This window comes from Malaclemys terrapin, chromosome 5 (genome assembly GCF_027887155.1).
Source record: "Malaclemys terrapin pileata isolate rMalTer1 chromosome 5, rMalTer1.hap1, whole genome shotgun sequence".
In the NCBI taxonomy this organism is placed as follows: Eukaryota; Metazoa; Chordata; order Testudines; family Emydidae; genus Malaclemys; species Malaclemys terrapin.
This window is the reverse complement of record NC_071509.1, coordinates 31,738,880-31,766,470: the sequence shown is the minus strand read 5'-3', so window position 1 is coordinate 31,766,470 and position 27,591 is coordinate 31,738,880. Positions and strand designations below refer to the sequence as shown.

Genomic DNA, 27,591 nt, shown 5'->3' with positions numbered 1-27,591 from the left:
TTTCTTGCAAATATTCTCAATAGTTGGTATCAGGGGTCAAACCTTAACTGCTGAAGAAGAGGAGTTGGCTACGACATGGATCATCCCAGCAATCATCCCTCCATAATGCCAAGTATAATAAACTTCATAGCTAAGGGTGAACCATTCAAGAAATATGTTTGCTGATGATGTTTTAAAGAAGGTCACACCAGTGAACTGGTGGAAGTTACTTAAGCACTTGGATTCAGAGACTGTTGGATTCAGAGACTGTTGAAGTGATAATCTCACTTTTAACAGCAGTACCTTCTTCTGTCTGTACAGAAAGAATATTTTCTTCCTTTGGACTAATTCATTCCAAATTGAGAAATCGTTTGGGACCTGAAAAGGCAGGAAAGCTTGTTTTTCTTTTCCAGATTATGAACAAACAGGAAATTAAGGTGAAGACGACTGAGTTAGCTACAGAAGCCAATATTTTAAGTTTCTCATGTTGACCTGGCTAACAGTCGTTTTAAATTTTTTTTAGAACTATTTCGTTAACTATTTTAGTTAAAAACTATTTTAACAAAAACAAACCTGATTTTAAAAACTTGAATGTTCAACTAAATTAAAAATTCATATGCTTGTTTTGTAAAAATATTATATGTTTGCTGTTGAAGAAAATCCAGAATACATAAAAACCTTTAGTTAAATAAAACAATTTAAATGTCTGTCTGGCGATGGTCTCTTACTAATACAGCATGGCAAGAAAATCCTCCAAATATTAATGATTAACCTGTTGAATTGAAGATAGTTCACCTCCCAGTGACTTCATAAATATCTGCTTCAATTACCTTTGGTAAATGAAATAACCAAATAATCATTCATTTTCTGATATAGGTGTAAAACTAATCTGAAAAGTTGTAATTTTTTTTTTATCACTTAAAAAATGTATAGTGGGTACCTTCTAAAAATGAAACCTACATCTATCTCTAGTATGACCATTCTTATCAACCAAAAATGTAAACATATGTACTTTCGCTGTGCAAATCAGCCCCCACAAGAGGTTTGTCTGTTTCACACAACCAGGATCACTTCCAGTAGTAAGTGCTTCCCTTCGGTCTCTCTTGTATGTCCCAGGGTTGTTCTCAAAAGTCATGGCAGTGGTAGCAGCTTATCTACATCAGCTGGGAATAATCATCTTCCCCTATCGTCAAGATTGGCTGCACACGGGCCAATCATATAGTGACAGTCTCTTTGCAGTAAAGAGAGCTGTGTCCCTTTTTCCACAAGTTAGGACTTCAAGTTAACATCAAAAAATCCATTTTGACATCAGTACAACACATAAACTTAGTAGGGGCTTCTGTAGATGTGATAACAGCTAGACTTTACCTCCCTGTGGACAGGTTTACAACTCTAAGAAGCCTAATTTCCCAAGTTAAAATAAGCCCCCAGACGTTGGCCAGAAGTGGCCTCCAACTACTAGGACATGTGATAGCTTGTATTTTTGTAATGCAACATGCCAGCTTACATCTTTGCTGTCTGCAGGGGTGGCTCAGAACAGTCTACCTCCAGAGCAGTTGCTGTCTGTCTATTCATCATCATGTGCCAGACTCGTTCAGTTTGTGGAAGGACCCACCAAAGTCTGTTTAGGAGTTCCTTTTACCCAACGCTACCCCCCACCATCATTATAACTTTAGAAGCATCCATTATATGAGTGGTCATCTAAGGACATGCACCACTCAGGGCAAATCATCTGCCCAAGAGTCTTCTGCACATCAACTTTGTGGAATTAAAGACTGTCAGGAATATCTGTATCCATAAACAGAGGTCAATCCATCAAAGTCATGTCAGACAACATAGCCTATGTGCTCTATATAAATTATTGGGGATAAGTGGAGGTAGCAAGAGCCCCCTCCTCTTGTGCTGAAGCACTAAAAGTATGGAACTGTTTATAGTCAACCCACATCCTCATCTCAATCTTTTACTTTCCAGGGATACAAAACACCATCGTCAACTATCTGAGCAGGCACTTCTCCCAAAATTAAGAATGGGAGCTAAACTTTCAGATTCTCAAACGTATTCTTCTGACTGGGAGGGGTTCCAGAAATGGACCTCTTTGCCCCACCACTGCCAACAGAAGTGCAGGAAACTATGTTCGAGGGGAGGGATGGATCCTCAGTCCATGAGGATGCCTTCCTGTCCTCTTGGATAAAGGGCCTTTGCTGTGCATTTCTGCTGACACTGTTGATCCTGAGAGTGGCGAACAAGATCGGGCAAGACAGAAACGAAGTCATGTTCACTGCTCTGACTTGGCCGAGAGAAGTCTGGTATCTTTACCTGATTCACCTCTCCTCCATCCATTCCCCATGTGCTGTCTCCAGTCAGATTTTTTTAACTCAAAGCTTGACTCCTCAATGGTTCTCGGTGATAGTAACTTCCTGTTTGAGAGAGATACAACAGGCTCTGTTTAAACAAAGAAACATGTCTACTAGAAACACTCACCTCGAAAAGTGGGAAGAGATTTCACCACTGATGTGTTCACTAACAGTTTTTGTCTGCTCTTTCTTTCCTCTTCACTATTCTCAGTTGCCTGATGGAATTTAAAAAAGAAAAGTCTTTTCACAATTCTCTGTGTTTGCTCACCCCACCATGGCAAGATTAATCAAGTATCAGAGGGGTAGCCGTGTTTGTCTGTATCAACAAAAACAACGAGGAGTCCAGTTGTTAAAGACTAACCGATTTATTTGGGCATAAGCTTTCATGGGTAAAAAACCCGTCTAATTCAGATGCATGGAGTGAAAAATTACAGATGCAGGTATAAATATACTGACACATGAAGAGAAGGAAGTTACCTTACAAGTGGAGAACCAGTGTTGACAGGGCCAATTCAATCAGGGTGGATGTGGTCTACTCCCAATAATTGATGAGGAGTTGTCAATACCAAGAGAGGGAAAATTGCTTTTGTAGTGAGCCAGCCGCTCCCAGTCCCTATTCAAGCCCAAATTAATGGTGTTAAATTTGCAAATGAATTGTAGCTCTGCAGTTTCTCTTTGAAGTCTGGTTTTTGAAGGTTTTTTTTGTTGAAGTATGGTTACTTTTAAATCTGTTATAGAATATCCAGGGGGATTGAAGTGTTCTCCTACTGGCTTTTGTATGTTACTATTCCTGATGTCTGATTTGTGTCCATTTATTCTTTTATGTAGAGACTGTCCAACTTTGCTGGTTAAGGTCTCAACTGGGGGGTGGGCGGGACAGTTGTCAAGTAGGAGCAATGCCTTTGGCTCCAGGTTTTGTCTGTGTAGGTGGCTCCGGACAGCTGGTACAAAATATTAATTAAATCATTCCTTGAAAATATCTGAGATCATCCAGGCATTTTTTGAATGGTGATAAATGAATGAAAGCGAATCCATGTTCTTATGGGGGAAAGACCTAGATGACCTGGATTTGCCTATGCGCAGAGGTTTAAGTTTATGTGAACCGGTTTTATTCACACAGAAAAGTATTGTCTATCTCTCTCTTTTATCACCTTAAAACCTTCAGCCTTTTGTTCTTAGGTCCTAGAAGCAAGTGTTCTATCCGGCAGCATACGGTAACATAAGCCAGTTTCATCAGCATTGTAGGTTTGCTTCGGAGCATAGTCACTCTCAATGAGGATCTCTTGTAACTTTATCGGGTATTTGTTGCAAGCTTTTATATCTGCAGAGCACGTCTCTTCTGAAATTGTGACTTGCCGAATGCCATGATGTTTTTTTAAAATGATTTAAGCCATTCACTGCTAGCTTTAATTTCGTTACCTTGATGTGCAGAAGTGTCCTCACCCGAGTGTCTAAAATCGAGATCCTTCAATTTCTCCGCTTGTTTCCTTATAATGTCACTGGAAATTGGTGTGCCGTTGGAGCGTTCTTGGGTAAACCATGTAAATACTGCTCTATCTAGTTGGGCAGTTTTAGATGTTTCCATTCCAGGCCTTCACTTTCATCCAGTTCAACAATTTACATTTAATAATCACTGACATTGCAGCAGCCTGAAGACTGCAGGCCCAGCTGAGGCCAATTATACACTTTCTGTTGGAAGGACTGATCGTAATTTTTCCTCATCTTTGATCCACCCTCTTAATGTTGATTCCCCCCACTCCTAGTTCTTTTGAGACCTTTGTTTGGCTCATTCCTGATTTCAGTCTGTCCAAAGCTTCCAATTTTTCTTTGACTGTCCATGCTTTTCATTTCTGTGGCTGTGAACTAATTGCCATCATGTCAATGGCATTTTAATATTAATGCTAACAATTTTTATAATCGTTTAGAAAATGTCAGCGCAGCGTTAGTGTTTCAAAAATACAACTAGTGAGACAACTTAAGCTTAGTCTATACTGCACACAATTTAGAAACGAGATTAAAATAAGCGGGAGAGATCAGAACGCCTAATGGGACCATGGGCAGGCAACATACGTTTACCCCTGCCTTCTCATTGTTGCACATTCGTTCCACCACTTTGATACATGCACATTTGTACAGACAATGTATTGTATGTATGTAATTTAATACAAGCCACATTTTAAGAGCCAAGGCGCCGACCACGGATGGTTTTGTAACAACTTTAAACTGGCAAGGCGGCAGCAGGTTAGTCAATGACGAAGTTAGACTGAACTCTCCTTTTTGATAAATTAGTCATAGTTATAAATACAAAGGCTGTTTTTATTATAACGGCCGTTGAAAATTAGCCACCACCTCGCATATGGTTTTGTTGTCCGCAAACCTAATTTAAACTTTCAATGGTTTTAAACTATCAACGGATTTAAACTGTCAACGTTGTAACTTTAATTAAGACTTGCAGACAAGACTGTTTTTTATGCAATGAAGATCGGAGTGAAAGTTTAAAAATGCTGGAAAGGCGCTCGGCTTTGTGTTTTGACTTTCGATCCAAGGCAGGCTTGTAAAAACATGCATACTGAATATATATGCGGTAATCATTAAATGTATAAACTGGGATTAAACAGAATAAAAGTATGTTGTAGACAAGACAGAAAACCATTTTTGCTTTACCGTGTTGAATTCGGATATATGTTATATCAGATTGCATTATATCGGGGTAGAGGTGTATTATAATTTGATTACTTCAACCTAGCAAGTCCTCTATTGAATGTATCTTTTCAAAATATTTTTCAGTATTCATCTACATGCATTTAAAATTACATTTCAGTACTTAAGTTTATTTTTCATAAGTAAATTTTTTCTTGACAGAAGTATACAGTATGTGATTGAAAATCCTGTATAAATCCAAGATCACTTACTCTTTTCGTTAGAATGTTTCTCAGTGACTGGTAGCACATTCAAGACCCCCAACACTTTACTTCAACCTATCTTGAAGATCTGTGGGGCATTATATCTTCTCCAAAATACTTCTAATCAGTTCCCTGCGGTATCGTATTTGAAAAGAAATGCTATGTTTCTCATTCTTTTCCCCCAAACAATTTTTTCTACTCAATGTGATTCCTCCACCATATGAAAAGTTAAAGAAATATGATCTGTCTTGGAAAGCATAGTAGTGCACACTCTCTCTGTATATTTCAGTAACACTGATGTGGCCAGATTACCACCAGATTCAGATGTGGTATCTCACTAGGTCAGGGTTGAGTTGGGTACATAAATGAACAAAGGAGGAACACATAGGGAGTATGAGATGCACATCGTCCCCAAGGAACTTGCTGATATTTTTTTAATCTGGTCCAGACTAATGAAATTCATGTTTCTTAAAGATTTTTCACCAGGATTTGAGAGGGGTGATGTTTTCAGGTGTGTAAATACAGAATTTCACACAGCTCTGATCTTGAACACAGTCTTTCAAAGTTATTTTCAAGAACTTTGTGGCCTGAATCTCACTTAACCTTTTAGCTGCAGAGCTCTTACATGAGTTATGTTATTTATAAGAAAAAACGGGCCCTGATGATGTGAAACCAAAGTAGCATCTACTGGTGAACAAAGTGAGTAGCACCTTAGGGCTTATTTTTAGGTTCTGTGTTGGTCTTTCAGTTAAATATATATACCCATACACATAAGTTGTATGTGCTTGTTTGGCATTGAGTCCCAAGAGTTCTTTAAATAATTGTAGAAAAACAAATATAAAGTAGTCCTATGTTTAGGTATAAAGAGAACAATAAAATATGAAATTGAAAGTACTATTCATGTTTAAGTCATGTGCAATCTTGAGTCATGCTCTGCCTCTTCCACCCACACACACGTTCTCCCTATATTAGCTTTTTATGGTAAATAAGTTTAAATCTGTAAATTTACAGTAACTGGCAGTTGAAGATCTGGGATGATTTTAATGGAGTTTTCCCATAGAGCATCTAAAATTGGAAAATGTTCAGAAGGGATTTTTTTTTAAAAAAGCCTAATATTTGAGAGAATGTTTTGATAGGAAATTTGAATCCTCAGTGTTCAGACTGAGTGAAAAGATGACTTCTCCAATTACTAGCTTTGCAGGTTCAACCTGGGTTCTAATAGTGTGTGTGTGTGTGTGTGTGTGTGTGTGTGTGAGATTTACATATGATCAGCAGTAAAGATTCTGAAATTGGAAAGAAACAATAATTTTGTGGCTACGGAGAGAATATTGCTATATAGCTTACTCTTCCACTATTATGTTAGCTCAGCAACTTTGATAGTAATTGTATTTCACTAAAGATGCCAGATGGGAAGATTTCTCATTCCTGGGTTTTGTGCTCCCTAGCATAATAACGTAGGGTGAACTCCCCAAGTTCTGTAGTTTTTGTGGTTCCTAAAGGCAGAGAGAGTGCAAGCTACCCCACCTGCCCGTCTCCACTGGTGGTTGCATATTACCTGAGAATAATTTAAATACCCACAGTAACTGCATCCAGCTTCATTTGGCAGACTTTTCAGCTTCTCAAGATCCTAGTTGAAGGGTAAACCAGTTTCTCTGCATACCTTATTGTAAGTTTTTGAGAGGCTTGACACTAGTGAAATCCCCATCAAAAAGTTCATGGTGTAATAGGATAGTGATATGGTCTTGACGAAGCCAATGAAAGTTCTCCGACACACTCGTTACCTGTGAGCTCAAAAAAGGGCAGTGGTTAGATTCCTGGGTCTCGTGTGCCACTTGTGTTGCTGGAGGGGGAGGAGGATGGAAGAGAGGAGGATAACTCCCCTAGCCAAATACGGCTGCCCGTAGGGACCAAAAGTCTTAGAGCTTGGGGGAGTGGTGTCTGTCTTGTGCTAAAATGCACACGTGAGAATTCTGCCAAAATTGTATCTTCAGAGAAGCAGAATTACAATATAAGTAATCCTGCCTTATAAGGTTCCCCACACTCTTTGCCACGACACTTGGGCTGTTGTAAAACAATATTGCCAGAATATTTAAAGCACAATTAAAATATATAATGAAACTGAGGTTATTAACTATAGAAACATCTTTTTTTGTCAAAATAAAATGTGATTCAGACATGTAAGGGTTCATTGTTGAATGGGATATGGAGATTTTTAGCCATTCAACTCCATTGGATGATTTTTGTATCTGTGAGAGTAAATCCCATGTATTGCATTGAAAACTCATCAAGAGTAAAAACTATAAGGGAGTAATGATCTATTTCGATAATTTTTCTAACTATTCTTATTCAGTGCTAAATTTTTTTTGCTTTGTTGATTTGGCAGACCTTTTATATTGCCGCAGAAGGTGGGATTTTACTTTACTTTGGTGTTTCTCAAACTGGTCTATGACAAAGTTGCTAGTGATCTGACGAGACCCAGCTAATCACGTGATGCTATCTCTGTTCCTTTTTCCAGCTGGTAAATGCATTAAAAGATGGCTAAAATATGTTACACACCTTTCCTAATACTACTTTTCTGTGTTGGAAAAAATTAAGCAATTGCTGGTTTTGCCATAGGGGTGTTGTGTGAACACAAATTAAAGGAGATATGGCCTCATAATTGAAAATGGGAAAAGAAATTGTTCTCTAAGACAATAGTTTCTCTATTAGAACGTAGTACACACCATGAAAAAGTTTGAGAATTCAAATGTTAGTTTATTACAGAACTACAATTTGTATGGGACATTCCTAATGACCTCTTACCAACTTGGCTTGGCAATCCTGAATTGACAATGTGGACAATGAAAGTTAACTTAATGTGTAAGTGAAACAGCTCTTTGACAAACTTAATCTTTGGAACATTCTGACATTCTCAGAAAAACAATCAGAATTAAGGATTAATTGTCTGGTAAAACTACATTCTTAAAATAATATTTTGTTTGCTATAGTAAAAGTTCATTCTGAAAGCAACATTACACTGACTTATAGCTTTATTCTCTTGCACTATTTTTGTTTAAACACCTTTCACATGTGAAACCACAGACCTAGTAGTCTACAAGACAAATTTCAGCTCAGTATATTTTAAAAGTCAAAGGGCTAGATTCTGGTACCCTTACTTACATTAAGTAGTACCTTACTTTCCAGGTAATCCTATTGATTCCATAGAATTATACATGGAGTAAAGTAGAAAGGGATTCAAAATCTGGGCCAAAATGATTAAATTTCTTGAGTAAGTATTTTACCTTTATTAAAAGAAAGATAATCAAATAAAATTGTATATTTATATTAATGCATGTGTTCCATGTGTTTTTCCCCCCCTAGATCTTCCTCAGAACTGTGATCCTAACATTCCCCTAGTTGCTCAGGAATTAATGAAAAAGATGATCCGTCAGTTTGCAATTGAATACATTTCAAAAAGTAGCAAAATTCAAGAGAATAAAAATGGTTCATCATTTGAACCAAGTCTGATATGTAAAAATATCCAAATGAACCAAACGGAAAACTCCCTTCAGGAAGAACAGGATAGCCCTCTAGACCTCACTGTGAATAGAACTCAAGAACAGAAAACTCAGCAAGGTAAATCTTTTGTGTCTGTTTCTTTAATATGCTGCTGTTTTGAAATTGTTTTCATGTAGAATTGTCTTATTGTCCAAATCTGAACAATCGAAAATAATCACTATTTTAAAATGTTTCTCTATGCAAAGTAGCATTCAGTACATTAAAATAAATTCTATTGTAGATTATTAAAATCCATGTATAAAAAAAATCAGTTACTGCATGATTGATTTTTCTGTATTTTTTCCACATTAACAAATGGTTCTCTAAACAGCCGCAGAAATCTCATGGGAAAACTTTGAAAAAATTATTTCAAACTTTTTTGTTTGTGTGCCATATGTCCCTAAAAGCTAAATATTCCCACTCCTGGATCAATGCACTCAATGACTGGTGGCAATTCAGCAACCTTTGGAACACTAAAGCTCTTAAACCACCTCACCAATGTGCAGCATAAACCTGTTGAATGATCTTCTGCTTGCTTCCCTCATTTACTTTTTGCACCATTAACAGGATGGAAGTACATATTACACCTATTTGGTTGCTAAGAAAGTGAGGAAACCAGTTTATGATGGGATTTAAGAAGCCTGAAAGGGAGGGAGAGAAGATACTGGTGGATAAGTGGATGATGTTCCAAGCATAGAGGGCAGTATGAAAGGAGGCACAAAGTCCAAACAGGAAAAGATGAAGGGAAAAGTAAGGATAGAAATTTAGTAGATGTGTATGAGGAAGCTTTAAATGGAGATTCTGTATATGTAGGGATGAGATATTGAAGAACCTTGAAAGTAAGGACAAGGAACTTGAGTGTGTGTGTGTGTGTGTGTGTGTGGAGTGTTGTATGTTTTTTTTATGTTTTTTGTTCTTTAGGATGCTAATAAAAGGAATCGGGTGGAGTGATGGCATAGTGACGGGAGGCGGTGGGATTTTGAATAGATTGAAGGAGGTAGACAAGGTAATAAGTTCTTTTTGGATATTTGGCTCATTATGTTCGAGCTGGCTGTGGAACATTAAGGAAATATCAGAGACAACTGAAGTTTCATGATGGTGATATAGATATACAATTAACTTTTGTATCAATCCCAGCCCTTCTTCTGGCTTTTTTCATTTTTTCCTGCCTAATTTACCATATCTCTTCTTCCATGTTTACCTGCTTCTGTCCTCACAATCTTTCTCTGTTGGTATTTATATTTTAAGGGGGGGAATGCTGATATAACTTCACAATTTAATAAGTTAACCTTTTCTCTCAGCATCACAGTTTTAGTTTGTTTTTGTAGACTTGTTAGGTTACCTTTATAGAAACAGTGGAGGAAGAGATCTGGGATATCCTTTTTTGCCTCTGACTGACTCTAGGTACTGCTTTCCTTCTAGTACAGTATAGTAAGAGCGGCTGTTTTAGGCTGAAGCCCTCAGTAAAAACTCAGTATTTTGTTGAGAGATGGGGGGATGGAGATATGAATAGGGTGAATATAGTACCACTGCCCAAAGATGGTGGCACTAGTCAGAATAGTTCCTTTGGGTCTCCAGGCCTGAATTTGGTCCAGCAGCAGTTTTGCGGGAAAGGTTGATGATTCTGCCATGGCATTTGCAACTCTGAAATTAGGGTCCCCTTGTGCATATGCATTAAGATACAGTCTTTAATTATAGAATCATCATCATACTATTTTTTCCACATGGATGCACCTCCCCTCACTACCTATGCTGTGCTCCTCACCCTGTGTTCCATTCAAAATTCATTGTTCATTTCTCCTGGGCATCAGCAACCAGAAGCATTGAGAGCACAGGAGAGACAGACTCCCTCCTCTCATTTCCTATGCTAAACACCACGGTGGCCCCTGATTGCAGGGCAGAGCAATTGCAGGGAAAATCCTTCTCACCACCTGCAGCCCTGGTGCAAGCCCAGTGCAGACAGACTCTTCATTGACTGTTTCTACCAACTTCAAGTCTCAAGTGAGTACGTGTGAACTGCAGGGGGTGTGTTTTTTTTTTTGTTTTTTTTTTTTGAGGCTTATAATTTGGCCAGATTTGGGCAGTTTTTTCATGCAGCAGTAGAAGGCATATTCCTGATACCAGGGCAGCACCACCTTACCCCATACCCTCCAGTTTCACATCCCTGCTCTAAAGCATGGAGATGCTAGTGTTTTAGTGAAATGTTTGTAAGAATTTTTCAAGATGGACAAAACAACATAATTCTTTCCAGCCTTGTTCTAAGAAACAACTTAACTTTTTTTGTGAAATATTCTAAAAACATTCAGCCATCCAGCATGGAAAATTCAGCCCAAATGGTTGAAGTTCAGCAAAGTTAAATGAAAGTAACTAATAGAAAGTGCTTGGCATTGCTACCAGTTCTGCCTGTAATATGTTATGCACTTGCTCCAGTGAACTGTGCCAGGAATTGTGGGATAGATGCAACAATCTATAGGCCCTGCAACACGTGCGGGCACTGTTATATGAGGATGGGCACACGGTGTACACCTGAAGCAGGGTGATTAATAAGGATAGATTGTACTGTAGCTTCAGGTGGAATTTTTTAATATAAATGCAGCCATAGCGGACAACTAGGAGAGCTGGGAATTGCCATGTTTGTCACAGAGAAGAATCGCAAGGTCCTCCCCCAGTTGCTTTATCAAAGGAAGAGATGCAGGAGTAGACTCTGGGGAGTCACAGTACTGGAAGAATATGCCTGTCGACCCTGAATCTCCACTCTGTCACTTTTGAGTACAGAAGGTGGGGGCCCGCAAGGATTTTAAAAATTAATACTTGCCACTCCAGGCTTCTTTAAACTCCCAAGGTTACAGCTTTTCTCTGACCTTGGCTTGGTAAATGCTGCCATCACCCAAATGCAAAAATAACCTCTGGACCCAGGAAGGAGCACTTGGGAATTCCTCCCTGTGGGGTACCCTCAAGCCCTTTTCCCACTCCCCCTCTGGGGAAGAGCTGAGAGAGAAAACAAAGGAAATTAGCTGTTGCTACCAGCTAATCAAACAACATGAACAAACCTCTTAGGACACCAACTGTCCAATACTGTTCTTAAAAAAGGTAAATTCTATTAAAAACAAAAAGGAAGAAAATACATCTGGAGTTTAGGCTTTTGCTAGATTTTAAAAGAGCAATTCCAAAAATTAAGCACCCAAAATAGCTTTCTTGGGGGTTAGCTTGAAGGTTACAAGGAAACAAAAGCATCTGAGATTAGCACAGAGGGGTTTACAAGCCTTAAAAAATAAACAGAAATAAACCTAATCGCGTCTTTCTAAACATTCCTAATTTACTTACATATTTGGGTTGTTAAAAGTTCTAGATATGATCTGATGGTTTTCAGATCTGTTTCAAACTTTACACAGCATTCCTGCTGCCTGTCTCTTCAGCCCAGAGAGAGCAACAGACCAAGGGAAAATTTCTTTCCCAATTTTAAAAAGTTCTAGCCTTCCCATTGGCTCTTTTGGTCGGTTGGCCACTTTTTTTTTTTTTCTTTACCTGGGGGACTTTTTAACCTTTACAGGTAAAGCAAGTAGAGAACAGCTACCAAGGGGGATTTTACAGCTAACTGGCTGGCTTGGTGTCCATGAAAGGGAGCTTACACGCGTGTGTTGTTCCCCGTTCCCCCCCACACACACACACACTTCATTTATCACCCGCTCCCCCAGACTAACACGGCTACCCCTATGATACTTGACGCTTCTCAGGCCACTGAACTGCATTTGGTTGTGTTTTCCTGGTCAGGTCTGTCACTGGGGTGGTAATTTGGCTGTAGTTTGGTACAAATCGTCGGTAATACCCAGCCCAAGAAGGATTGGGCCTGCTTCTCTGACTTAGGGACAGGCCAATTTTGGATAGCATTTACCTTTGCATGTAGGGGGTTGATAGTACCTTGACCCACCTGTCCAAGGTACATTACACTGTTTAGGCCTATTTGACACTTTTTGGCCTTAATAGTTAATCCTGTCTTCCTTATGCGCTAGAAGACAGCTTGGAGATGTTCCAAGTGTTCTGCCCATGAATGTGAGACTATAGTCACATTGTCGAAGTAGGCGACTGCAAATTCCCCAAATCCAGCCAGAAGGTTACGTACCAATCTCTGGAAGGGGCGAGTCAATTTCACAGTCCGAAAGGGAACGTTAAATTCCTACAGCCCTACATGAGTGATGAAGGCTGACCTTTCCTTGGCTGGATCATCTAGCGGCACTTGCCAGTAGCCCTTAGTTAAGTCTAAGGTGGAGATGAACTGGGCACGTCCCAGTTTCTTCAATAGCTCATCTGTACATGGCATTGGATAGTTTTCTGGGCATGTTACAACATGTAGTTTACAGTAGTCCGTTCACAAGCGGATTTCCCCATCTGGTTTGGGAACCAGAACCACTAGAGAGGCCCATGCACTTCAGAGGGGCAGATTACACCCATCTGTAACCTGTCCTTGCACTCCCTTTCTATTGCGGTTTCGGTTTGAGGAGCCATCTGGTAGAGTTGGGCTCTAATTGGGCGAGCATCACCTGTGTCAATGGAGTGGTACGCTCGTTCTGTCAGTCCTGGGATGGCTGAAAACATTGGCGTGAAGCTGGTGCACAGCCCACTTTTTTTTTTTTTTTTTTAACCTGGGGGACTTTTTAACCCTTTACAGGTAAAGCAAGTAGAGAACAGCTACCAAGAGGGATTTTACAGCTAACTGGCTGGCTGGGTGTCCATCAAAGGGCGCTACACCCCCCCACACTTCATTTATCACAATGCCCTTCAGCTTCTTGACTGTTAAATGGGACTGGACTGTTGAAAAATACTGGTCTGACAGGAAAGGGCCAGGATGATACTTGTGGCACCAAATTGGTGACCCAGGCTTTGGTTCCTAGATATGGTAAGAAGTCACTGCTTGCTATTTTTATTCAGCTATGACCTTTTCTCCGGACTTAATGCTTCCTCCAAATCCAGCAGCATTAAATCTTACAATGACAAAGGCTAACACCATTAATGTATGTAAGACACTCAGGTAAACATCATAACCTAATGCATGAAGTCTACAGCATCCTAAGCATTTTGCAGATTTTACTTTTACAATATGGTCTGGTGTTTGGGTATCCACTAATTCAGTAATTTCACCCTTGTGTATTATGCTGAATTCAAATAACTCTAAACTTTGCAGTTTGCTCACATGTCAAGAGATTTTTAAAAGACATGAATGTTATTGAAACCTCCAGAAATTAAGATATTTCTCATATAGATGCTCAAGCTGGTACTCTAGTCTTTAACCAAAAAAAACATTTGAACCATTCCAAGAGTTGGTATTCTAATTCCTGTTCTTCAGAGTGGCCTTTTTCATGCCTTTTGTTTCTGCCAGGGTAATGCCCAAGCTTGGAGACCTGTTATAAAATAACAGAAGATAGTACTCTGTGTTCTATCCAATTTCTTCCCAAAAGTCAACATTGAGATTTACTATTTCCAAAACACTGGTCTGCTATCATTTTGCCAAATCCATTACTTCTAGAAGTCAGTTTCATAATAGTCTTGGTCTGCTTGAAGTGCTAGCTATAGCTAAATTAAGCCATGATTTAAACTATGTATAGAGTTATTACTCTTATTGACTTATAAAAGATCCTGAGTTTTTCCCTTAAATTATTAATTAGATTTTCCAGAAATATCCATGCATCCAGGACATTAATCCATCCCTTTGAGATTGCAGAGATTGTCCTACTGCATCAAGCATATCTTAGCTCAATGGCAAAAAATGTTCACTGGTGACAAAATCAATGAGAAGAAAAAGCCTGTGAATTGGGAATTCTGGTAGCCTTCAGGACCACTTGTAAATAGTCTAACTTTCCTCCAGAATTTGCTCCTCTCTGTGCATGTCCACAGTATAAGGCATAGAGATGCAGTCTCCATTTTTTTTTTACTTTTTATATTGCTCATTGTTATCTCTATTTACTGTGTGTACTGAACAAGTATAGTATATAGTTAGACCAAGAATACAGTCTGTAAAGGAATTCAGTTAAGGTTAGAGAATATAAGTCTATCTGCCAAGATGCTGGTAATGGACTCATCCACTGTCGGCTGGGGAGCTCATCTGTGTTAATGGAGCTGCCCTTTGAACCTTTGGCATCCTGTTCTTTATACCACCTGCCTATGAAGACCATCTATTTTGATATATTTTCAAAGTATTTGAATGAAGACCTCCTTTTGGTTAAATCCCTGGCTGTGCTAACTGTAGCCTGCAGAGTTCTTAAATTCATAGATTCTAAAGCTGGAAGGAATCACTGTGGTAATCTAGTCTGACCTCCTGTATAATAACAGGCTATGCAACTCCCCCAAAATAATTCATAGAGCATATCTTTTAGGAAAACATCCACTCTTGATTTAAAATTGACACTGATGGAGAATCCACCACAACCTTTGGTAAGTTTTTCCAGTGGTTTAATTACCCTCATTTAAAAATTTGCGCCTTATTTCTAGCTTTGTCTAGCTTCAAATTCCAGCCATGGGATCACTTTATACCTTTCTCTGTGAAATTGAAGAGCCCATTATTACATATTTGTTCCTCATATAGATACTGTAATCAGGTCATCCCTTAACTGTCTCTTTTTGTTAAGCTAAATAGATTGATCTCCTTGTGTCTATCACTATAAGGCATGTTTTCTAATCCTTTAATCATTCTCATGGCTCTTCTCTGAATCCTCTTCAGTTTATCAACTTCCATCTTGAATGGTGGACACCAGAACTGGACACAGTACTCCAGCAGCAGTCGCACTAGTGCCAAATACTTAGGTGAAATAACTTCTCTACTCTTACTTGAGATTCCCCTGTTTATGCACCCCAGGATTGCATTATCCCTCTTTGGCCACAGCATTGCACTGGGAGCTCATGTGCAACTGATCATCTGCCATCACACCCAAATTTTTTTGAGTTGCTTCTTCCCAGGATAGTGTCCCCCATCCTGTAAATATGGCTTACATTCTTTTCTCTAATGTATATGTTTACATTCAGCCACATTAAAACATGTACTATTTGCTTGCACCCACTTTACCAAGTGGTCTATATTGCTCTGTACTAGTGACCTATACTCTGTTATTCACCACTCCCTTCTTCCCCTCCTCTCCCCCCCCAATTTTTTCTGTCATCTGCAAACTTTATCAGTGATGATTTTATATTTTTTCCAGGTTGTTAAAAATGTTAAATAGTGTAGGGCTAAGAACCAATCCCTGAGGGACCCTGCTGGAAACACATCAACTCAATGATGATTCCCCATTTACAGTTACATTTTCAGACCTATCAGTTAAACAGCTTTTAATCCATTTATAGTGTATTGGGTTAATTTTATATCTTTCTAGTTTTTAATCAAAATGTCATGCTGTACCAGAAGTGTAAGTTTGTTATATTGACACTATTAACTTTATCAACCAAACTCATAATCTCATGAAGAAAATAACAGGTTAGTTTGACAGGATCTATTTTCCATAAACCCATTTTGATTGGAATTAATTATATTACCTCCTTTAATTCTTTATTAATCAAGTCCTGTATCAGTTGCTCCATCTTGACCATGATGATTATCAGATAGGCAGGCCCATAATTACCCGAGTCAGCCTCTTTACCCTTTTAAAATATGTGGCACAACATTAGCTTTCTTACAGTTTTCTGAAACTTCCCTGGTTTTCCAAGACTTATTGAAAATCAACATTACTGGTTCAGCAAGCTCCTTAGCCAGCCCTTTTGAAACTCTTTGTTGCAAATTATCCAGACTTGCTGATTTAAAAATGTCTAACTTTAGTAGCTGCCGTTGAACATTCTCCTGAGATACTAGTGGAATGGAAAGAGTGTTATCATGTGATATGACTAAATCATCTGTTTTTTCCCAAATACAAAAGAGAAATGTTTACTAAACACTTCTGCTTTTTCTGCATTATTATTGATAATTCTACCGTTTCCATCTAGTAGTGGACCAATATATCGAAATATACACAAAATATATCATAACGACAGAAGAGGTAGTGCTGGTGGGGGAGTGGTGCTATATGTGAGAAAGCATAGAGTCAAATGAAATAAAAATCTTAAAATGACCCAAACTGTACCATACAATTTCTATGAATAGTAATTCCATGCTTGAATAATAAGAATATAGCAGTAGGGATATACTACTGATCACCTGACCAAGGATGCTGATAGTGACTGAGAAATGCTCAGGGAGATTAGAAAGGCTATACAATTAAGAAATAATAATAATAATAATGAGGTATTTCAACTATCCCCATATTGACAGGGTACATGTCTCCTCAGGATGGGATGCACAGATGAAGTTTCTTGAAACCTTAAATGACTACTTCTTGGAGCAGCTAGTCCTGGAACCCAGAAAAGGAGAGACAATTCTTGAGTTAGTCCTCAGTGGAGCACAGCATCTGGTCCAAGAGGTGAATATAGCTGGCCACCATGGTAGCATTTCATTTCAGAAAGGGGAACTACATAAAAATGAGGAAGTTAGTTAAACAGAAATCAAAAGGTACAGTGCCAAAAGTGAAATCCCTGCAAGTTGCATGGAAAATTTTTAAAGACACTGTAATAGAGACTCAACTTAAATGTATACCCCAAATTAAAAACTATAGATGACCAAAAAAGTGCCACCATAGCTAAACAGCAATGTAAAAGAAGTGGTTAGAGGCAAAAAGGCATCCTTTAAAAAGTGGAAGTTAAATCCTATTGAGGAAAATAGAATAGAGCATAAACTCTGGCAAGTGAAGGCCAAAAAAGAATTTGAATTTGAAGAACAGCTAGCAAAAGACTCAAAAAGTAATAGCAAAAAACATTTTAAGTACATCAAAAGTAGGAAGCCTGCTAAACAACCAGTGGGGCCACTGGACGATCAAGATGCTAAAGGAGCACTCAAGGATACAGCCATTATGGAGAAACTAAATGAATTCTTTGCATCAGTCTTCACAGCTGAGGATGTGAGGGAGATTCCCATACCTGAGCCGTTCTTTTTAGGTGACAGATCTGAAGAACTGTCCCAGTTTGAGGTGTCAGTAGAGGAGGTTTTGGAACAAATTGATAAACTAAAAAGTAACAAGTCACCAGGACCAGAATGTATTCACCCAAGAGTCCTGAAGGAACTCAAATGTGAAATTGCAGAAGTATTAACTGCAGTCTGTAACCTATCATTTAAATCACTTTCTGTACCAGATGACTAGAGGATAGCTAATGTGATGTCTATTTTTAAAAAGGGCCTCAGAGGTGATACTGAATTTAGGCTTACCTGCCTGTAATTACCAGGATCCGGCAAATTGGTTGAAACTATGGTAAAGAACAAAATTATCAGCCATGTAGATGAACACAATTTGTTGGGGAAGAGTCAACATTGGCAAGGCATGATTTCCTTTTTCAAAAACAATCTGCTAGAATTTTTTTGAGGGGGTCAACAAGCATGTGGACAAGGGGGATCCAGTACATATACTGTACTTAAATTTTCAGAAAGCCTCTATGAGGTCCCTCACCATAGGCTCTTAAGCAAAGTAAGCTGTCATGGGATAAGAGTGGTCACCAAATGAAATTAATAGGCAGCAGGTATAAAACAAAAGGAAGTATTTCTTCACACAACTCAGTCAACCTGTGGAACTCTTTGCCAAAGGATGTTGGGAAGGCCAAGACTATAACTGGGTTAAAAAAAGAAATGCATAAATTCATGGAGGATAGGTCCCTCAATGGCTATTAGCCAGGATGAGCAGGGATGGTGTCCTTAGCCTCTGTTTGCCAGAAGTTGGGAATGGGTGACATGGGATAGATCACTTGATGATTACCTGTTCAGTTCAGTCCCTCTAAAGCACCTGGCATTGGCCACTGTCAGAAGAAAGTATACTGGGCTAGATGGACCTTCAGTCTGACCCAGTATGGCTGTTCTTATGTTCTTAATACCATTGTTAGGATTCCATTTGTTCCTAATTGACTTAAAAATCTCCTTATTGTACTTAATCCAGCTAGCCATAGATTTCTCCTTGTGTCCCTTTTCTTCCCTTACCATTTGTATACAATTCCTGGCTTCTGATTTGTATTTGTTACTGTTAACTTCCCTTTTCATCTATTTGTAATATTTCATTTTTAATTTTTTTTTAAGAACTGCCTTCACTTCCCCTCCAAACCAAGTTGGTTTTTTAGTGAATATGGCCTTCTGATTGTGACTTTTTTGGGCAACTAGTAAAGCGTTCTTAAACAATTCCCAATTATCATTCACATTTTTCTGATTAAATTCTTCCTTGCATCTAATTTGGCTCATAATTAATTTCAACTTTGTGAAATTGACCCTTTTAAAGCACCAAATATATATATCACTGGTTTAGACTTTATTCTGTTTTCACATTAGAAATGTAATCAAGTTGAGATCACTCGTACCTAAATTACCATTAATTCTTTCTCAAATCCTTGTTTGAAGAACTTTATTCCAAATAGCAGTTCCTCCTTACTCTGAAGGGGGCATCTTTGGGAGCTTCTTGGTCAGACACTTAATGAACTAGCTTAAAATTAAGATGTCCATACTTTAGGAATGAGAAAAAAATAAGGCTTCTAATTTCAACTTTCGAGTCTTCATTATCTGCCCTGGTCCTACTTTCATGTACTCCTTCCTTCCTTCACCAAAACAATTAATGTTACTTCTACAAAGCCAGAGGGTCATCTTCCAGAAGCAGGGACCACAGTGCACAAGAAATCCTTTTGACTATTTCTGACTTACCAGACTATTCTATATTGGGGCTACTGCTTTTTCTGCACTTTTTTCTTATTCAAATTTGTTTCATCTCTCTTCAATATCCCATTAAAAAGAGTGTGTAAAAGACATTTTATCATCTTGCCATACGACAATGACTTCAGTCCTCATAGCTATTCTTGGTGACCTGTTTGTTTATTTAGCAATGAATAAACTTGCTAGAGGAAGGACAGAGCCAACTGATCTTAGTCTTTGTCTTAAATTGTTCTGTTGCCACCACCGAGGCTCAAGACTGAGTTGACCCATTTAATCATATATCCCCATCATCCCAGGGAACTCTTTCTTATTCACAAACTTATAGGATATTTATCTGTGCTTTGACAGCCACTCAACTAGCAACTGTACATAGCAGTTGTGCTTCAGAAGCCTGTGTTTCCAGTCCTAGGCTCTTTCCTTCACACCCCTACCTTAGCCTGTCATTGGCCACATGTTAATCCAAGCCCATCTCCAGAAGCATGGAAATTCCAGTGATTCCATCTTGATGACTGTCTAATTCAGGGTAGTTCTCTTTGAAGATGTAATTAAGTGTTTCCCATACTCTTGTCTTTTTCCAAACCTTAGGTCTTCTGAACCCTGTCAGAATCTCCCCTTTTCCATTCAGAATATCATCCACTTGGGAGTTCTTTACCACATGGAACATAGGTGGTCTTGCTGCGTTGTCTAAAAAGACAATGTATCTGGCTAGGTATTTCAAGCTCTTCAGCAGAGCTTTCTTCCTCCAGAAAATGAGCTACTTGCCCTCTTATAGCCTGTCTCACAGTAGTTCCCTGGTCCACTTTCTATTTCTGTCTCTTCTGCTGTACTTGGTAATCATGAACCTCTGCACATCTCCAGTGCATACTTAGCATCTTAAGGCTTGCTCCAGATGCCAGAATCCTTTGGCTTACTAGGTAGATACTTTTTTAGTGACTTGGCCCAATGCTCTCTTATTAGTCATCTTTATTATTATTTATTTGTATTGTGGTGTTGCCTAGGAGCCCCAATTAAGGAGCATGACTCCATTGTGCTAGTTACCATACAGACATGTAACAAACAGTGCCTGCTCAGGAGAGCTCACAAGAGATGCTAGAAGAGATTTGTAGGTACAATAGCAAGTGAATAGAACTGGCTGAAAACTAGAATTTCCATTCTGTGGAAAATTAAAAAAAAAAATTAATTGATAAATAGAACAAAACATGAAGTTTCAGAACTTCCAACTGAACGTTATATTTTTGTTTTGACTTTTTATAAATGTTTCTAAAGCTACTCAAAGCCCCAACAATCTGCCATGTGGGCAGAGGAGCTAGGGCTTCTGAGCTGCTGAGGAGACAGGGACCTTGTCAGCTCCAAGGAAAGTCTGCTTGGCGTGCTGCTGGAGAGCTTGGGAGCCCTCGTCCAAAGGCAGCCCATCTGACATGTTGCCAAGGAGCTAGGAGCCTGGGCAGGCAAGCTGGCCAGAAATCAGGAAGGTATCCAACAGAACCCTGCTTGGTTTCTGTCATCATGTCATTAAAACTACCATGTTCCTGTGGCACATTTCAATTTCAACAGCATTTTCTGACAGAAAAGCATTCCTTCAGAAAATTTCTGACCAGCTCTTCAAATAAATCACTTAAGGAGAGATTTAAAAGGATAAGGTGTTATCTTTACAAATATCAATAGAGTATTTGCCATGTATTGGGGCTGGCATGAGAGAAAACGCAACAGTGCTTTCCTTTTTCACTCCTTCGTTTTTCCTTATTCCACCCTGGCTCTTTCTTTCCCAAAAGGGCAAACACCATCCTGGTGGATACTGTATTAAACTCTGGTTCATCATATACGTGGTCTAGCTATTCAGACAAAGCAGATTATTCCTGCCACAAATTTTTAACCTCTCACTTTCAGAGAAGTTGTATACTTCAAAATTCAGGCAGAATGTTTTGCATGTGTATCTAAGGCTGTAGGCCCCCCCCCCCGAGTTCAGTCACAAATTTAATGAATGCATTATTTTTTTAATGAATATCATCAACATGGAAGCATGTCCTCTGGAATGGTGGCTGAAGCATGAAGGGGTATACGAATGTTTAGCATATCTGGCACGTAAATACCTTGCTTAGCGGGCTACAAAAGTGCCATGCTAAATGCCTGTTCTCACTTTCTGGTGACATTGTAAATAAGAGGACAGCATTATCTCCTGTAATCCTGTAAATGTAAACAAACTTGTTTCTCTTAGCAATTGGCTGAACAAGAAGTAGGACCGAGTGGACTTGTAGGCTCTGAAGCTGTACATTGTTTTGTTTTTGAGTGCAGTTATGTAACAAAACAGAAAAAATTTACCTTTGTAAGTTGCACTGTCATGACCAAGAGATTGCACTGCAGTACTTGTGTGAGGTGAACTGAAAAATACTATTTCTTTTGTTTATAATTTTTACAGTGCAATTATTTATAATAAAAAATAATATACATTTTGATTTCAATTACAACACAGAGTACAATATATATGAAAATGTAGAAAAACATCCAAAATATTTAATAAATTTCAGTTGGTATTCTATTGTTTAACAGTGCGATTAAAACTGTGATTAATTGTGATTAAATTTTTTTAGTTAATCACGTGAGATAACGGCGATTCATCGACAGCCCTATATTTCATACACAATCAGTGTATCCTAAATAGATTTAAATTGTAGGATTATAGAAGTATAAGATGGACAAATATTTAGGAATGATGAGTGTGTATTAGGTATATAAGTAAAGCATGGCTGTAATGCAAGGCCTATAGGCTGAGGCCTGTAGGATTTTAGCTTAGCCATACTAGACTGTAGACTTTAGAACATTTGACATGAATAGGTGACCTAGGTATAACCCTAGGTTACAAGATTACTGGAAAGGTCATCTTACAGAAAAATAGACTGTAATAGACACCAAAACTCCTGATTGTAACATCACGGAAAGTTCTGTTCTGACCACAGGTTACCATGGATACATGTTGTATATAGATCCTATTGCATATATGGGGAACTAAGACAACAACAACAACATAGAGTACCCCAGTATTCAAAGTACAGATAAGGAAAAGAGGGTTGAAAATGTCATGCATATGTATAAGGTTTTAGGCATGGTCAGAACAATATGAAAGAGGTTCACTGGCTGCATAAAAGGGGGAAGACGTACAAGAAACCCCAGAAGGAACCACCCTCATAGATGATGTAATTGAATGGGACTTTTTTTTATTTGATTCTAGGATCTGAGGAGAAACAGTCAAATGAAAAAAAAGTCCCATTCAATTACATCATGTAATGGCAGACAGCTAAAAAGTGACAAGTTTTTAAAATGCTTATATACTAGAAGTCTAAATAATAAGATGGGTGAACTAGAATGCCTCGAATTAAATGAGGATATAGATATAATAGGCATCACAGAAACTTGGTGGAATGGCGATAATCAATGGGACACAGTAATATCAGGGTACAAAATATATCGGAAGGACAGAACAGGTCGTGCTGGTGGGGGAGTGGCACTATATGTGAAAGAAAGTGTAGAAGCAAATGAAGTAAAAATCTTAAATGAACCAAACTGTACCATAGAATCTCTATGGATAGTAATTCCATGCTCTAATAATAAGAATATAGCAATAGGGATATATTACCAACCACCTGACCAGGATGGTGACTGTGAAATGCTCAGGGAGATTAGAGAGGCTATTAAAATAAAAAAACTCAGTAATAATGGGAGATTTGAACTGGATACATGTCACCTCAAGACGGGTTGCAGAGAGAAAGTTTCTTGACACCTTAAATGACTGCTTCTTGGAGTAGCTAGCCCTGGAACCCAGAAGAGGAGAGGCAATTCTTGATTTATTCCTAAGTGGAGCACAGGATCTGGTCCAAGAGGTGAATATAGCTGGACCGCTTGGTAATATTGACCATAATATAATTAAATTTAACATCCCAGTGGCAGGGAAAACACCACAGCAGCCCAACACTGTAGCATTTAATTTTAGAAAGGGGGACTACATAAAAATGAGGAAGTTAGTTAAACAGAAATCAAAAGGTACAGTGCCAAAAGTGAAATCCCTGCAAGTTGCATGGAAAATTTTTAAAGACACTGTAATAGAGACTCAACTTAAATGTATACCCCAAATTAAAAACTATAGATGACCAAAAAAGTGCCACCATAGCTAAACAGCAATGTAAAAGAAGTGGTTAGAGGCAAAAAGGCATCCTTTAAAAAGTGGAAGTTAAATCCTATTGAGGAAAATAGAATAGAGCATAAACTCTGGCAAGTGAAGGCCAAAAAAGAATTTGAATTTGAAGAACAGCTAGCAAAAGACTCAAAAAGTAATAGCAAAAAACATTTTAAGTACATCAAAAGTAGGAAGCCTGCTAAACAACCAGTGGGGCCACTGGACGATCGAGATGCTAAAGGAGCACTCAAGGATACGGACATTATGGAGAAACTAAATGAATTCTTTGCATAGGTCTTCACAGCTGAGGATGTGAGGGAGAATCCCAAACCTGAGCCATTCTTTTTAGGTGTCAGATCTGAGGAACTGTCCCAGATTGAGGTGTCAGTAGAGGAGGTTTTGGAACAAATTGATAAACTAAAAAGTAATAAGTCACCAGGACCAGAATGTATTCACCCAAGAGTCCTGAAGGAACTCAAATGTGAAATGTGATCCTGGCAATTACAGGCCGGTAAGCCTAAATTCAGTATCAGGCAAATTGGTTGAAACTATAGTAAAGAACAAAATTTCAGACACATAGATGAACATAATTTTTTGGGGAAGAGTCAACATGGTTTTTGTAAAGGGAAATCATGTCTCACCAATCTACTAGAATTCTTTGAGGAGGTCAACAAGCATGTGGACAAGGGAGATCCAGTGGATATTGTGTATTTAGATTTTCAAAAAGCCTTTGGCAAGGTCCCTCATCAAAGGCTCTTAAGCAAAGTAAGCTGTCGGATAAGAGGGAAGGTCCTTTCATGGATTGGTAACTGGTTAAGAATAAGAAACAAAGGTAGGAATAAATGGTCAGTTTTCAGAGTGGAGAGAGGTAAATAGTGTTGTCCCCCAGGGGTCTGTACTGGGACCAGGTCTATTCAGCCTATTCAGAAATGATCTGGAAAAGGGGGTAAACAGTGAGGTGTGAAAATTTGCAGATGATACAAATCCATTCAAGATAGTTTAGTCCCAAGCAGACTGCGAAGAGCTACAAAAGGATCTCACAAAACTGGGTGACTGGGCAACAAAATGGCAGATGAAATTCAGTGTTTATAAATGCAAAGTAATGCACATTGTAAAACATAATCCCAACTATACATATTAAATAATGGGGTCCAAATTAGCTGTTACCATTCAAGAAAGAGATCTTGGAGTCACTGTGGACAGTTCTCTGAAAACATCCACTAAATGTGCAGCGGCAGTCAAAAAAGCAAACAGAATGTTGGGAATCATTAAGAAAGGAATAGATAAGACAGAAAACATCATATTGCCTCTATATAAATTCATGGTACGCCCACATCTTGAATACTGCGTGATAAATATAGATAAAGATATATTGGAATTGGAAAAGGTTCAGAAAAGGGCAACAAAAATTATTAGGGGTGTGGAACGGCTGCCATATGAGGAGAGATTAATAAGACTGGGACTGTTCATTTTGGAAAAGAGACGACTAACGGGGGATAGGATAGAAGTCTATAAAATCATGACTCTTGTGGAGAAAGTAAATAAGGAAGTGTTATTTACTTCTTCTCACAACACAAGAACTAGGGGTCACCAAATGAAATTAATAGGCAGCAGGTTTAAAACAAACAAAAGGAAGTATTTTTTCACCCAACACACAGTCAACCTGTGGAACTCCTTGCTTGAGGATGTTGTGAACGCCAAGACTATAACAGGGTTTTAAAAATAACTAGATAAGTTCATGGAGGATAGGTCCACAAATGGCTATTAGCCAGGATGGGCAGAGATGGTGTCCTTAACCTCTGTTTGCCAGAAGCTGGGAATGGGTGACAGTGGATGGATCACTTTATGATTACCTGTTCTGTTCATTCCCTCTGGGGCACCTGTCATTGGCTACTGTCTGAAGACAGGATACTGGCCTAGATGGACCTTTGGGCCTTTCTTATGTTCTTCTGATCATTTGATGAGAGATACATGAGAACTTAGAATATTTTTGGGGCTGTGAGTATGACTTCAGTATTCGTCATTGCATGGGTTTTTGTAGGATTTATATATGCAACGGTAATTGTAACTTTACGTATTGCTGTAATAAAACTTTTAGTACAGATAAGACTTTATATTTGTGATTGTGTCTGTGATCACTACCTTTGTTCTTTGTATGTTCCTGGAGTCTCCAAATTTGAGAAAAGCATCATTTTGTCAAGTTTGAACTAGCAACAGGAGCTGAACCTATTGTAGTTTGAATACAAAATCACTAAATTAAGTTTAAATATAAAAGACTACAAATGGTATGTGATTGACTATCATAAAGCTAAAAGGACAAAGTTAAGGTTGTTTGTACAACCATAATTTTGGCATATCTAGATATTTTTAATGTTTAACTATACAAACTTAACACTGCATTGATATAGCTGAGCAGAAATAGCTCAGACAAAAAATGATAGCAAAGGTTAAATGAAAGGAGGCGAAGGAAGGTAATAGTTATGATAGAAATGAAATTAAATACATTAAAGTAGTTCATTATAAGCTCGAGAAGAAGACTGAGCAAAAGTTTAAAAAGAGGAAGAAATTGTATGGAAATTATCAACTTTTAACCTCCATATTCCAAAATTCAGGATTTTCCTAATCTATACAGGTTTTTTCTTTCTAGTTTTACACTTAGATTTTCAACAGGAAAGTATAACCCTGAGGATGAGAGTTTAGCCATTGACTTTAATGGAGCCCAGATTTTACCCATTATGTCTGCCCTGTGCTCTTTACATTAGCTGCCTTCAAATTGACAGATTTACCTGACAGTTGTTTTTTAAAGCCCTTAGTTGGTGTAGGTCCTGAATACATTCTTACCCACCCCAATCCCTGTCTGTGTTTTACTTTTTCCTTTAGTGTTGTGTCCCCTCCAACATATTTCATTTTAATTATTATGAGTGGTTTTATTTATAAGTAGTTTACTTAGTACCATATATACTCGTTCATAAGCCGAATATTTTTGGTAAAAAAGTGACGCATCAAAGAGCGGGGGTTGGCTTATAAACGGGTCTACACCAAAATTTGATGATTTTAAACTCTATGGAATCATTGAATTGAATATTTTGATACATTGTCGTTTTGTTTACCTGGAGCATCTGCAGGCATGGAGCCCCTCAGTTCCCTGTGACCGCCGTTTGCCGTTCCCAGACAATGGGAGCTGCAGGAAGTGCATGGAGCCCCTCAGCGCAGCCACAGGGAGCTGAGGGGCTCCATGCCTGCAGACGCTCCCAAGTAAACAAAACGTCCTGACCCACCAGCGGCTTACCCTGACGACCAGGAGCCAAAGTTTGCCAACCTCTGAAATATAGGGTCGGCTTATGAACGGGCCATACGGTTTTTGCTATTTTTACCTAACCATCTTGGGGGTTGGTTTATAAACGAACTGGCTAATGAACGAGTATATACGGTACATTGTTTTATTTTTAGACATTTATCTTTTGTATAGAGATGCAAAGTGTATAGCCCAGGGAACTTTAAAAGTCAAGTTGTGATACATAGAGTATATATTTGATATCCACTTTACTAGAATAGTCATGCAATCATATTCAAATTTCTCCTTACCCATCCAACTAATACAGTTAAACTTTTCATGGAGAAGATTTGGAGAAGGACCAATAAATAAATAAATCTGTTGTCCTTGTATGTCGGTGTGGATCCCATTGTAGGTGTGCATGTGTATAAGGACTAGATTATTTTAGCTAGCAGTGTGTATTTGGGGTAGTGCATGTGTCTTGTGCTGCCTTTTGCTCCCACATTAAAGCATAAAGGGTGTGACAGCTATGACCCTCCCTCAGTTCCCTTTTACTGCCATTGGCAGAGAAATGGAACCTATCTGTATCCTTTCAACTCACATGAGAGTTGTCAGCAATCTTCACC

The 27,591-nt window shown here is 38.5% G+C and overlaps 1 protein-coding gene across 11 annotated transcripts in view; it reads left to right on the top strand.

Moving 5' to 3' along the window:
- The window catches only part of LCORL (ligand dependent nuclear receptor corepressor like), a 174,995-nt gene that overhangs the window by 98,771 nt on the left and 48,633 nt on the right, over nucleotides 1-27,591 (top strand). For all 11 annotated transcript variants that reach the window (XM_054029995.1, XM_054029988.1, XM_054029986.1 and 8 more), the window contains one exon: nucleotides 8,597-8,851. In XM_054029995.1, the coding sequence (XP_053885970.1) occupies nucleotides 8,597-8,851 (255 nt within the window). The remainder of the gene's footprint in view (nucleotides 1-8,596; nucleotides 8,852-27,591) is intronic.